The sequence below is a fragment of the Lactuca sativa genome, chromosome 7, assembly GCF_002870075.4.
Source record: "Lactuca sativa cultivar Salinas chromosome 7, Lsat_Salinas_v11, whole genome shotgun sequence".
Taxonomy (NCBI): Eukaryota; Viridiplantae; Streptophyta; class Magnoliopsida; order Asterales; family Asteraceae; genus Lactuca; species Lactuca sativa.
The window spans coordinates 81,701,787-81,714,114 of NC_056629.2; the positions used below are offsets into that span (position 1 = coordinate 81,701,787).

Here is a 12,328-nt window from a genome sequence, read left to right on the forward strand (position 1 = left end):
AAAAAAATAAAGATATAATGATTATTTTACTAAAGGTTAATGGAAGACTGGAAGTGAGACAAAATAATAATAGTAATAACAAACTAAACTTTCAAGGCCATCCAAATTAAATATATTTTATAAGGACCAAAACACCCCAAATCACATAAAATGTATTATTGACAATTATACATTATACAATTAATAACTTAAAATAATGCAAAACAATCCCTTGCGTATAGGCATAAAAGAAGAAAGCATGTACACATAGGGGTAGAGGTAGACTTATTTTTTTAATTAAAAATAAATATTCATTACAAGTGGCTTATCTTTTCTGGTTGGAAAAGAGTAAATTGTAAAACCATGTAAAAACCCGACCCGATTGCGATTGGGATTGCCAGCTCAGCCTTGGCCCGTCGACAGGCCTTGATGTTAATGGTGTCGACTGCGCAAAAATCATAATTCTAACCTTTACTTTAACCGGAGTTTATCGGCAATCGGCGATCCCCCACCGTCTCTGATCTTTCTCTACCCAATTTCACGCACACAACGACAGAAACATATATACGCACACAGTGTTCAACAATCAGAGGTTGTTCGTCTCTGAATTTGATAGATTATTTTCCGGTAGAATTTCGAATTTGGGGCGTAATTACCTACACTGGCAGTCAACAAAGATTCGAACTGAGGGAAGGCAGAATGTCATCATCGTAATCTTGAGGTTCTCCGAGGATGCTAAAATTTAACTCGTAAAAGTGGGCCTGATCGGAGAAAATCATGTGGTTTACGTTCTGGAGATCCAAAGATCGATTCACCTTGGATGAACTCAGGTAACTATTTTTCCTTTTTAATTTTTCTTCTTTGATTTTCTTTTTTGGGGATTTAGTTTAATTTAGTTATCGGAGTGGGGAGATGTATTTTAGGGCAAAAGTAGAACGCTTACGACGATAAATTTGTAAGGGAAGACAGAATAAATATTTGAAGATTAGTATGTCCACTTCGGTATTACGCAGCTTATTTCATCCATGGGCATATGACATACTCTGTTTACAAGTTGGCCGACCACATTAAACCTGACTACCACCTTCAGAAGAGTATAGATGTTAAGTTTTTAATAAAATCCATATGAAATTTGCATTTAGAAACGTAAGGTTTGAAACAAATAATGGAAGTTAGCTCGTTTTACATGGAACCAATGGAGTTGTCATTTTGAACCTTACATGGAGTTTATTCTTCTGGGATATAGTGGTGCTGCTTTAATTTATAGTATTTTGCATATGATATGGTAAATGTGATGAGTGTATATGTTATCTCTTGTGACTTGTGAGTCTTGTCTTATCGTTCCCACCTGAGAGCATAACATGTGTCACTCTTTGTTCTAAACAAATGCTCTTTTATGTTTTTGGAGCTTTACTATCAAGGATACTGAGATAGACGAGTACAACATCCCTTTATTCATTCTACCATAATCAAAATTATCATTCATCTTCTGTCCTTAAGTTATTGGACTCCTAAGAATGATATATGTTCTTTACAGGCACTTCATGTGTAAGATACTACATTTCCCACACCCTATTGGTACCACTACAGTTGCACCCTTAAACTATCTCTTTCATTTGATATCCTCAGATTGTAGAGTGCCTGTCATCACTAGATTTTGATATCTGACTTGGTATTATCTTATAACATGATATCATCATAAGAAAAAGATATACCATCAGTATTTTGCTTGTATGCCCTCTGTAACCACATTCACAACTAAATTTTGATGGAACAATCATATATTCTCAAAAGAACAGAGTATGCAGTATAACATATTTTGTTCAAACTTTTATGGGAATATAAATTATTGCAAGATATCTACACAACACATATTGGTTGTCGTTTTTTCTGTTTTAAAAAACTGGATCCATTTAGCCTGTCTCAATGTATCTAAACATTTTAATTTGTTTACAATAATTAAAGTTCATAGCCATGGATCTATGGCATATTAAACATTCTTGATTCATGTACAAGAAATTGATTTGCTTCTGCTGCAGATATTTAACTGACCAACTGATGAAAATTCAAGTTGTTAATGACGTTAACAAGGTAACAACATTAAATTATCCTTCATCCATGTTCTTTCATTCTCCTTTTAAATGCATACAACATCAATATGTTTACTTCAATGTTTCTAATGACCTTGCTCTTCTTTATATTGTGATAGGATTTTGTGATAGAGGCACTGAGATCAATTGCAGAGTTGATAACATATGGCGACCAGCATGATGCAAATTTCTTTGAGTGCGTTTTTTTTTTTTTTATTTTTACATTTTTACTTTATTATTTATATTGAACAAGACATTTGTTAATGAGGTCTATTTATCAGGTTTTTTATGGAGAAACAAGTCATGGGGGAATTTGTACGGATATTAAAGATCAACAAGAATGTGATTGTTTCAATTCAACTGCTACAAACAATGAGCATTATGATTCAGAATCTGAAAAGTGACCACTCCATATGTAAGATGATTATATACATGTAGTGTAGCTTTATATTTTGAAGATGCTTTATTAATTTCTCGACTCTCGTGGAAAAAAAATGCAGATTATTTGTTCAGTAATGAAAATATAAACTCCCTTATAACTTATTCTTTTGACTTCCGGAATGAAGAGCTATTGTCATACTATATATCCTTCCTCAGGTTTGCTAAATTTCAGACTCTCTGTTGATTTTCTGGAATTATCCTCTTTCAATTGTTTCTTGCTCCACTTGTTTGTTCTACTTTTCCCCCATATGTCTGTTGACCAATTTGAATTTCGTCTATTGAAGAGCAATCAGTGGAAAGGTGAACAAGAATACCATATCTTTGCTTGTTAAGACTGAAAATGTAAGTTTGTTACTGTCTATTTACTGTCTCTAAGTTGTCAACATTTTGATTTTACTTGATGCATTTGATATGAACAAACACCTTTATAACTGTTTATATATATTGTTGTGCGCTGAAGGTTCATTTTCTCTGATAATACCTGTTTTTGTATATCTTTTAGAGAATTCACTTAAGTAACAAGCTTGTATGTGATGGAATTCAACATAAAACAGTGCAAACTCTGAGTGCTTATATTACCAGGCCTATTAGGAGTCACTTTCTTCAACTTATCTGTCTAATCTTTGAGTTACAGGAAAATGGGTTTGTTTTATCGTGTTTTTCACATGAATTTTATTTGATTTAAACAGAAAGCTTTACCTTTATATGCCTAAGGTACCTTTATCAATTCTGATAAAAGAACAACTATAAAAAGGAGGAAATTTAAAAGGTGCTTGAAAAGAGAAATTGAAAGGCAACTTTTTGAGCACAACTTTAAAGACAATCACCTAAAAAAGATAAATGACTATAGAAGGAAAGAGGTTAAAGCATTGAAATTGGTAACTTTTTCACAATTGACATGAACCCATGGCAAATCATGAAAGGATTTAACGAGTCTTATATAAAAAAGCTTTCCAGTTCTCAAAGCCTGAAACAGGTAGCTGAAATTCCAGTGTAGTTTCTCCTCTGTAGTTCTGACTCTCCAAGTTGCTTCTAGATGATTTATACCAATTTAATGCAACAACCACTTATTTTGGAATACAAGTGTATAGGTCAGAACATACATGTTGTTTTATAAAGTTGAGACTTGAGAGCATGTATATCACACTAAGAGATGCTTTGTCAACTATCTCACCAAAGTTTGAACCTCAAAAGTGGCATGTATACGTGTATATGTTTGATTGTTTTCTATCTCCACTACCTTCCCTCTTCATGTTATAATATATATTTTTCTTCTCTTGTATGCATTTAGGAGGATGTAGTTGCCTTTCCCCTTTATGTTGAGGCAATTCGTTTTGCTTTCCATGAAGAGGGCATGATTCGTACTGCAGTTCGTGCATTGACTCTAAATATATATCATGGTTAGTTACTTTCAACATTATGTAATATTTGCTTTCCCAAACTACCCTTGGTATAAAACTATAAATTTTCTAAAGTGCAGTCAGTCCTTACTCATGTTTATTGTTTTGCAGTTGGAGATGTAGTTGTTAATAAATATATCTCCAGCATCCCTCATGCCGATTACTTTTTGAACTTGGTTAATTTTTTTAAAGAGCATTGCATCAGCTTAAATGGAATGGTATCACCTACCACAGAGTGCGTTTCATTGTTTTCTTAATTCAGTATAAATTAGATGTGTTATATTACTTTTCTATTTTCCATTTTTTATCTGAGAATTATACTTGTGATGATGATATAGGGGTGAAGGGAGCGAATCAACATCTAGCATATTCTCTGCTGTTGATGAAATTGAAGACAATCTATATTATCTTAATGATGTTGTATCTGCTGGGATTCCAGATGTTGGGACATTAATTACAGACAGCATGTTGAAAATGCTCATATTTCCCCTGCTTCTTCCTTCACTAAGAGTTGAAGTTTCTGATGTATAAATCTGTACTCATTATGGTAGTGTTTGGTATGATGGAATCAGGAAAGGAATGGAATGGAATGGACCATTCCTGAAGGAATGTGATCCCTTCAATTTTGTTAATGATCATTCCTTAGTCATGGGTTGTTTTTTAACATCCCATCATGGAATAGAATGAAAAATTGCAACGTAACCCATTTTTATTTATGTGATTTATATCTCTACAAATTAAAACAAGTTCAGTTATTTTAATTAATTTACTGTTTAATGTTTTTAAACAACAAAATAAGTTATTTGGGGTTAAAATAATCTATATAATAGAGTTAAAGTTATATATTGTATTTACATATAATATAAAAAATCATTCCATTCCTACAGGCCAAACCAACATGATCATGGAATGTAATGACTCATTCCATTATCTTGTTTCTTCCGATGCCTAGTCTATTCCATTCATTTGTCATTCCATTCCATCCTACCAAACAGACCCTATATATTTTTTGCCACTCCATTACAGTTTTAAACTTGTTTATTATATATATACTGGAAACCTTCTTTTACTAAACTTGAAATCTTGTAATCACAGGAAAAGGCATTTGGTTCTGTGACTTCTCTTTATTTGCTGTGTTCCATATTGCGGATTCTCAAGATTAAAGACATGGCGAATACTATTGCTGCAGCCTTGATTTGTTCCATGGAAGCCATTTTGCCAAATTCTGAGGCTAAAGTTAATGGCTTCAAGGCAAACCATGATGAAAGTGATGAGAGCCATGTAGATGATGAGAAGGAAAGTGGGAATTTGGATTGTAGTAGCATGATAGTTTCTCTTCCAAGTTTATCTACTTCATCAAGCAATCATCATAATTGCTGGGGTTCTGCTTCAGTTTTAAGGTATGAAATAATGCTTCTGGCATCAAAGTAGCATGTTTTATAAAGGATTTTTCTTTATTCTTTTACTTAAACAGTCTTTTAAAATCCATTCTGATCTTCTACTTTCTTTTCCTTGTGTAGGGATGCTTTGATCTCTTATATTACAAATGGTGATGATATGCAAGTGGTTGGTTCTTTGAGTGTTTTGGCAACATTCTTGCAAACTAAAGGTTGTACTTTTGTCATCTTGTTATATGCTTCTTGATGAATTTTTTATTTTTCCTCATCATATTTTCTGAATTTACAGAGCTTGATGAATCAATGTTAGATGCTCTTGGAATCCTTCCGCAACGTAAACAACATAAGAAACTGTTGCTGGTTTGTGTTGCTGATTTTGCACTTTTTGCTTCTTAAAATTATCATGGGCTTTTTGCTGAATGTATCTGATCACCAACAGCTATATATTTCTGAAAGTAGTTATTTATTTAATTAGTTGAAACTCAATGCTTGTTTTTTGTGATTCTAGAAAGCCTTGGTTGGTGAGGACTCTGGTGAAGAGCAGCTGTTTGCTACAGAAAACTGCACATTGAAGGATGGTGGAGATGGTGAACTCAATATTTACCTTCAAAGGTTAAAGGTATGTTATACCTCTTTAAAAAACTTTATGAAGTGTCGTGTAGCTTCTGACACCTCAGTTGCTGTTGACATTGACAGGACCAGTATGAAGTGTCGTGTTCCTATCAGGAAGTTGGAGAAAGCCCGCGTGTACATAGATATCTAGTACTTTCTGTTTATCCATTTTTAGTTTTTTTTTTGTTTTCCCAGTTTTGGGCTATGTATTAAAAAAATATATTGGTTTCAGGTACTAGACGCGTTGATTAGTCTTTTTTGCCGAACAAACATATCAGCAGATACATTATGGGCTGGAGGTTGGCTTTTGAGGCAATTGCTTCCTTATAGTGAGACAGAGTTCAACACTCGTCATCTTCAGTCCCTTAAGGTCAGTCATGATTATGAATTATGTATACCAAAAATGTTTTTCTTGAAAAGGTGTACGTATCTTTGATGAACATGATTTACCAAGTAAAATTGTAACCTGGTTCAGTTTAGATGCCTGAAAAAAGTTGCACATGAATCTGATAGGATTATGACCCTTTAAAATATAATACCCTGGACATTTGAAATATAATACCATTACCCCCATACATGTGGTTGCAGGAATCCTTCAAGAAGTGTTGTAGCCAGCTTGTTGAAGAGGAAAGAGGAACCTGGCCTGATCTACTCATACAAGTGCTATGTGATGAGTGGAGGAAATGCAAAAGAGGTATATCAACTTCTTTTATGTTAATGTATTTTATATAACGTTTTTTTTTCTTAGTTATTAAAGTGTATGAAGTTCATGTTACTTTATTTTGTATAATTTTTCTTTTTTTCTCAATAATAGCAATTGAGGCTTCCTCCCCTCGAAAGGAACCCAAGTCCATACTTTTCCCAACAAAGAAGTCCTCTTCAAGTGGTATGACTTGTGATATATATACTCATAATTATTTAAGAGCATTAATCTACCCAATTATAGCATTGTACTTGCACTAATTTCTTTATTTAGGTATTACACATTGTTAAAATTGCAATGTTGTAGTAGGAAGAAATGAAAGTAGGATGCTATAATAAACACTAAATGGAGTTGTGTTTGTTTTAAGCTCTGAATTAATCTGTTTGGTTTGGTTGTCTGAATAGACATTATACCTGCTGAATCATCTTTTGCTGCTGGTGAAACAATGTACGAGCGTGTTAAGGTTTTCCTCAAACCTAATCCTTATTAATTAAATAATATTTAATAGTTTATTATTTTAATATTTTTAATATTGTGTAGGTGTTTGTGCTTCTTCATCAGCTCCAAGTTTTCTCAGCTGGTAAATCTTTGCCAGATCAGCCTCCTATCCTCCCTCCAGCTGACTTCCCTGAAAACTCCCGAGCAAAATCCGCTGGTCTTAATGTTATTGGTCCAAAACTTAGCACCGAATTAAATCTTGGTTAGTCTTCCTCACATTGTTTCTTATAGCAATCTGCATTGAAATAAATCAAAAGAAAAAAAGAAATTCAATCATATATACGTTTTCAATAAACAAAAAATATATAATACCAATTAATATGTATCTGTTGACATCCAGTTGATGCAGTGAGTTGTAGAATTGCATTTGAAAGGGGAAAGGAACGTGAGTTTAGCTTTTTAGCAATTTCCATGGGAACTTCCGGATGGATAATTCTGGCAGAGGAATTCCCTCAAAAACCCCAATACGGAACTGTTCGTGTTGTCGCACCTTTAGCCGGATGTAAAGTAAGCCTTTTCTTTTCTTAATTTTTTTAAATGTTTATTTATTTGTTAAAAACATAACAGCCAAGAATCGACGAGAGGCATTCAAGATGGTTACACCTTCGAATCCGGCCATCTACATTACCTTTGACTGAAACGGCCAAGAACGCAGCCAACCTGAAACTAAAATCAAAATCATTGGTGGATGGAAGATGGACGCTTGCATTTAGAGATGAAGCCTCTTGCAAATCAGCTTTCACCATGATTCTTGAAGAGATTGACTTGCAATGCAATGAAGTAGAACGAAGGCTTACCCCTTTGATCCCAGAAGAAGAAATGTGAAACAATTTCATAAAACTTCATTACGGGCTGGGCCGGGCCCCACACAAATAACGCCTTGTCTTTCTGTAAATGTTCATAAGACAAATCTTGGCTCTTGGGTTCGGGTATATAGGAATTTATATAGATATTATATGACAATATATATATATCGTTGTATATTAGGCCATCGTTATGTTATGCGTTTTCAACTCTATTTTCTCGTAGTAGGCTTCTTTGATTGTTGTGAGAAGAATGAATGTAAATCATAATTGCTATTGTATTCATATCGCCCTTATTCTTTGTTTGAATTCAGCATTTCAGGAGGATGTACTGCTTTGGAATAGAAAAACGTTGGACTAAACTTGCAAGTTTTTGTATACAACAAGGACCATTCTTGTAATTTTACTCTGCAAATACGCATATTATTTTTTTTTTATTTGTATGAAAGACAACATTTTGATAACATTTCAAAGAGTTTAGAAATAAACAAAACTTAATACACCATAGACTCATCAAGTCAAATTGAAGTTCAAATGGTGATCATCTAGGTTGGTCAAATCATTTGTATGAATTTAAGGCTTAAATGCGTTCTATGAAACTTAGGGGTTTTTGGTTGTCTAAATGGTTTGATCATCATATTTGAACCACTAATCCTTATGTAGTTATGTTTGTAAATGATTTCCAACCTATTTAGAATGCCATTTGATTCAATAGATGTCATTGGAAACAATGTTGATAATCTATCAAGTCAAATGAGGATTATTGATTAATTTGGGGGTTTGATGTCGATGTGCATTCATTCAAACCTCCAAGCATTTAGTCAATTAGACCATTAAGTTATGAATGAGTTAAGATGAAATAGAGCACAAATAAGTATTATTAAGAGCTTAATCTAACAGTTAAGTGATGAGTAAACTATTTATATAGGATTGGATAATCAAAACACTCTTGATTTGGTGTGAATAATTACTTCCAAGATAAGGTGGGTAAATACCAAGAGTACAAGTCTCTATTAATCTATTTGATAAATGTGATGGTATAAATTTTATAATAAATACCTTTGCTGCTATATAACTATTCAATGGATCAATTTTGTTGAAATACATGGCTCTCCATGTTGATAACCTATAGCAAAGACGGATCAATTCATCAATATGTGGGGCATTTTCATCATTTTCAATTTTGTCCCATATAGCACAAACAACATGTCTACATGGGAAACCTGTAATCTCCCATTTTCAAGTTTACCACATACTGGTCTTGCCATTTGCTTGCCACTTGGTACTTTCCTGCCCCATTGTATTTAGCCACATACTTTGCTGCATCAGTCTTAATCTTTTCAAACAATGTAGTTGCAGTAGGGGTTAGAAGTCCTTCACACTTATCTATTTCCTTTTGCACCACACATAACCTCTTCATGAGATACTCTCTAATATACTCTAAGCAAGTGATAATAGGTTTATCCCTACCTTCATCTAGCTTAGAATTGAATACCTCACAAAGGTTATTCAACAAACAACCTGTATGTGCTCTTCTTGAATAATAGATATTAAGAGAAGACAATTACACATATAGTAAACACACAACAGGAAAGATTAACATTTCTTAATAAATTTCTAGAAACTTACCACTAAAGTGAGATTTAGTCCAAGTGTTTGTTAGGATCTTACACACCCAAGCATGAGCCTCTTCATTGATCTTCTTCAACTCATCCATTGCTCTGTTAAAATGATTGACTGTTGTTGCTCTACCACACTCCCAAAGCTGGTCACTTAAGTCTTTTCCTTTCCACTGTTTCTTCATGTTTTCCTGGATATGCCTCAAACAGAACCTGTGTTTTGCACTAGGGAATACCTTCTCCATTGCTGGTATTATTCCCTAAACAAAAGTCAATGTATGCAACATCAGTTAACCAAATGTATTTAGAAAGGGTAATAAAAAAAGTTAGGTGATACACACCTTTTGTCTATCTGAAATGAATGTAAAGTTTGAATTTGGTCCCAGATCCAGATCTTCTCCTAACAGTTCCAAGAACCAGGTCCAACTACTTGTTGATTCTGTCTCTACCACTACATATGCTACAGGGTATATGTCATTGTTTGAGTCCAACCCTACAACAGTTAACACTTGCCCAGGGTAAGGGCCCTTCATGAAAGTACCATCCAGACCTAGAAAATCGCTTAACCCATATTTGAATCCTAACTTCAATGCACCTAGACATACATATATTCTTCTAGAAGTTCTTGTGGTAATAGACAGGGAGGTTTCTGGATACACATCAATCCGAACTGTTGTACCAGGATTAGTGTTGAGTAGCTCCAACACATAATCCCTCAAAAATCCATACTGTACTTGGTAGTCCCCACTAATGATACGCTCAACCATTAACTTTGCCCTAGACTTAATTTTTTCACATACAGGACCATTTTTGAAGTTTTGTCTATAATATTGTCACACCCCAAAACCGATAACGGCGGAAAACGTTTCGGGGTGGAGGACGTCATGTACAGTATCATCACAATTGCATAATAGTAAACAAGAAACATACAACCATTGCATTACATAGTGAGTTTAATTACAAATGTGTTTTGTAATGTTCAACAAACACCAAAAGTAAATCAAAAGTAAGAGATGGATCTTGTATGCTCCACCTTCTCCAAAAAGCTGCACCTGTAACTGTCTATCTTTGACCCGAGGATACAAGTTATTTTGAAAACGAATATCAGCATAAAGCTGGTGAGTTCATAAGAGTTTAGTGTGAGTCTTTGTATAAAAAGCATTAGAACTGATAGTATGAAAAGCTGCGATTTACATTCATAAGTAGTAGAAAAACCTAGAAAATCCCATATTTTCCAGAAATACATTGTAAGTGAAAACCTTTAAGAAACATGAAATTTTCATCTTTGAAATCCATTTATTTTAAAAGTATAATATTAAATCTCCAACAAGTAATGCAATATGATAGTTTATGCCTGAAGTCAATAATAGTGGTGCAAACTTCCTTTAGTGTTAGATTTTTTATTACTTCGGGATATTAACTTAACTTTTAGTTTAGTATTTTAGTGTGGTTATAGTGTATTTCTTGTATGTTACCGATAGTGTGAGAATTTGAGGACCCCATGACCTTCCCGGTCATGCACAGTGTAGTGAAGTAGTGGCATCCCTGGACCTGTGCGGCTCGAACTGAAGTTAACAGTCGGGATGTAATAGCGTCTGCCCCGTATAGATCTATACATATAGCGTCGTCTTCCTGTCAGAAGACTTTGGGCGTAGTGCGTAGCGAATAGAGTATCTCGTAGTGGGTTAGTGTGTTATCTCTTGATTAGTGCTTTCTCTTGTATTATAGTGTAGTAGTCTTTTGTATAACTCGTATTATGTTCTCTTATTAGTGTATGGTATCATAATAAAGTGTATTATAGTGTGTAGAGTAGTAGCTATAGCGAGTAATAGTGGCCTTAACTATACCTATTATAGTTAACTTAGTGTGTATGATTCTTGTCAGTTTAGTGGTTTAAACATCGAATGAAATGAAAATACTCGTATCCAACACTAATATATATGATATATAACTAAGAAATCAACGACAGTCGGACGGATAACAACTACCCTAAGCCCACAATCAAACAAGAACAGGAAATAAGGCGAGCTATCGGTCCTAAGTCCTTCAAGTCTTACTTATATAAATATATTGGTGTAGTTACATTTTATAAGGAATTTATTTAATAAAAATCTTGTCAAAGGGAACATTTAGAAAATTGTTTATTTATCCAAAATAGTTTTGAAAACGAAAATCCTTTTTATAAAATATAGTGGTAAATCACATGTGATTTGAACTACGGATAGTGAATCACATGTGATTAATTTCCATATACATGAATAATTGACTTGTATCCCCCCCCCCTAAAACATATAAAACATTTGAAAGGTTCATTAAAGGGGTATGAACTCACCTGAAACCAAGTAAATCGGGTAAATCGGGTGAAAGTGTCGGTTGAACGTTTTGTACCAAATAAAGACTTATGCACCTTGTTAAGACCCTAATATCATATGAAATATGTATTTTACAAGAAATTAATCATTTTATGCTTTTCATTAAAATATTTAGGCATTCTAGCATTGATTCGGGGTCTTAGGGCTTAGAAGGGGTTCCCGGGAATCGTATAAGGCCAAATAGGGGTTACGGGGGAGTCCAAGAGTTTACTCCCTTGGAGTTTACGGCCCTAAGGCCACTCCTTGGGAGTTTACGGCCGTAAGCCCCTAGGCTTGGCCGTAAACTCTTGTCCTTCACCCAAAATGCAAGATAAGGCCTTAAATCCATCCCCTAAATTTCTAGTGAATGCCTAGGACCAAATTTGGGGGTTAAAGCCTTCATTTGGTTGTGTTTGAGGGAGTTTACGGTCCTAG

At 34.1% G+C, this 12,328-nt stretch overlaps 1 protein-coding gene across 1 annotated transcript; it reads left to right on the plus strand.

Moving 5' to 3' along the window:
- The first annotated feature begins 376 nt into the window (after positions 1 to 376).
- LOC111913984 (protein TRANSPARENT TESTA 9) lies at positions 377 to 8,208 on the plus strand. Its single transcript, XM_023909716.3, has 21 exons — positions 377 to 809; positions 2,019 to 2,070; positions 2,189 to 2,265; positions 2,351 to 2,484; positions 2,570 to 2,666; positions 2,795 to 2,852; positions 3,802 to 3,910; positions 4,022 to 4,145; positions 4,249 to 4,435; positions 5,006 to 5,310; positions 5,431 to 5,519; positions 5,597 to 5,667; positions 5,816 to 5,926; positions 6,004 to 6,069; positions 6,152 to 6,289; positions 6,508 to 6,613; positions 6,734 to 6,805; positions 7,027 to 7,085; positions 7,163 to 7,322; positions 7,461 to 7,627; positions 7,688 to 8,208. The coding sequence occupies exons 1-21, from the start codon at positions 757 to 759 to the stop codon at positions 7,943 to 7,945; spliced, it is 2,493 nt and encodes an 830-aa protein (XP_023765484.1). The 5' UTR covers positions 377 to 756; the 3' UTR covers positions 7,946 to 8,208.
- The last annotated feature ends 4,120 nt before the right edge of the window (positions 8,209 to 12,328 follow it).

Excerpts from the sequence above, each read along its gene's own strand:
- LOC111913984 (XM_023909716.3), top strand. The coding sequence starts at position 757 with ATGTGGTTTACGTTCTGGAGATCCAAAGATCGATTCACCTTGGATGAA. Across the intron at positions 2,071-2,188 it reads TTGTTAATGACGTTAACAAG|GATTTTGTGATAGAGGCACT; the intron begins GTAACAACATTA and ends ATATTGTGATAG. Across the intron at positions 5,520-5,596 it reads AACATTCTTGCAAACTAAAG|AGCTTGATGAATCAATGTTA; the intron begins GTTGTACTTTTG and ends CTGAATTTACAG.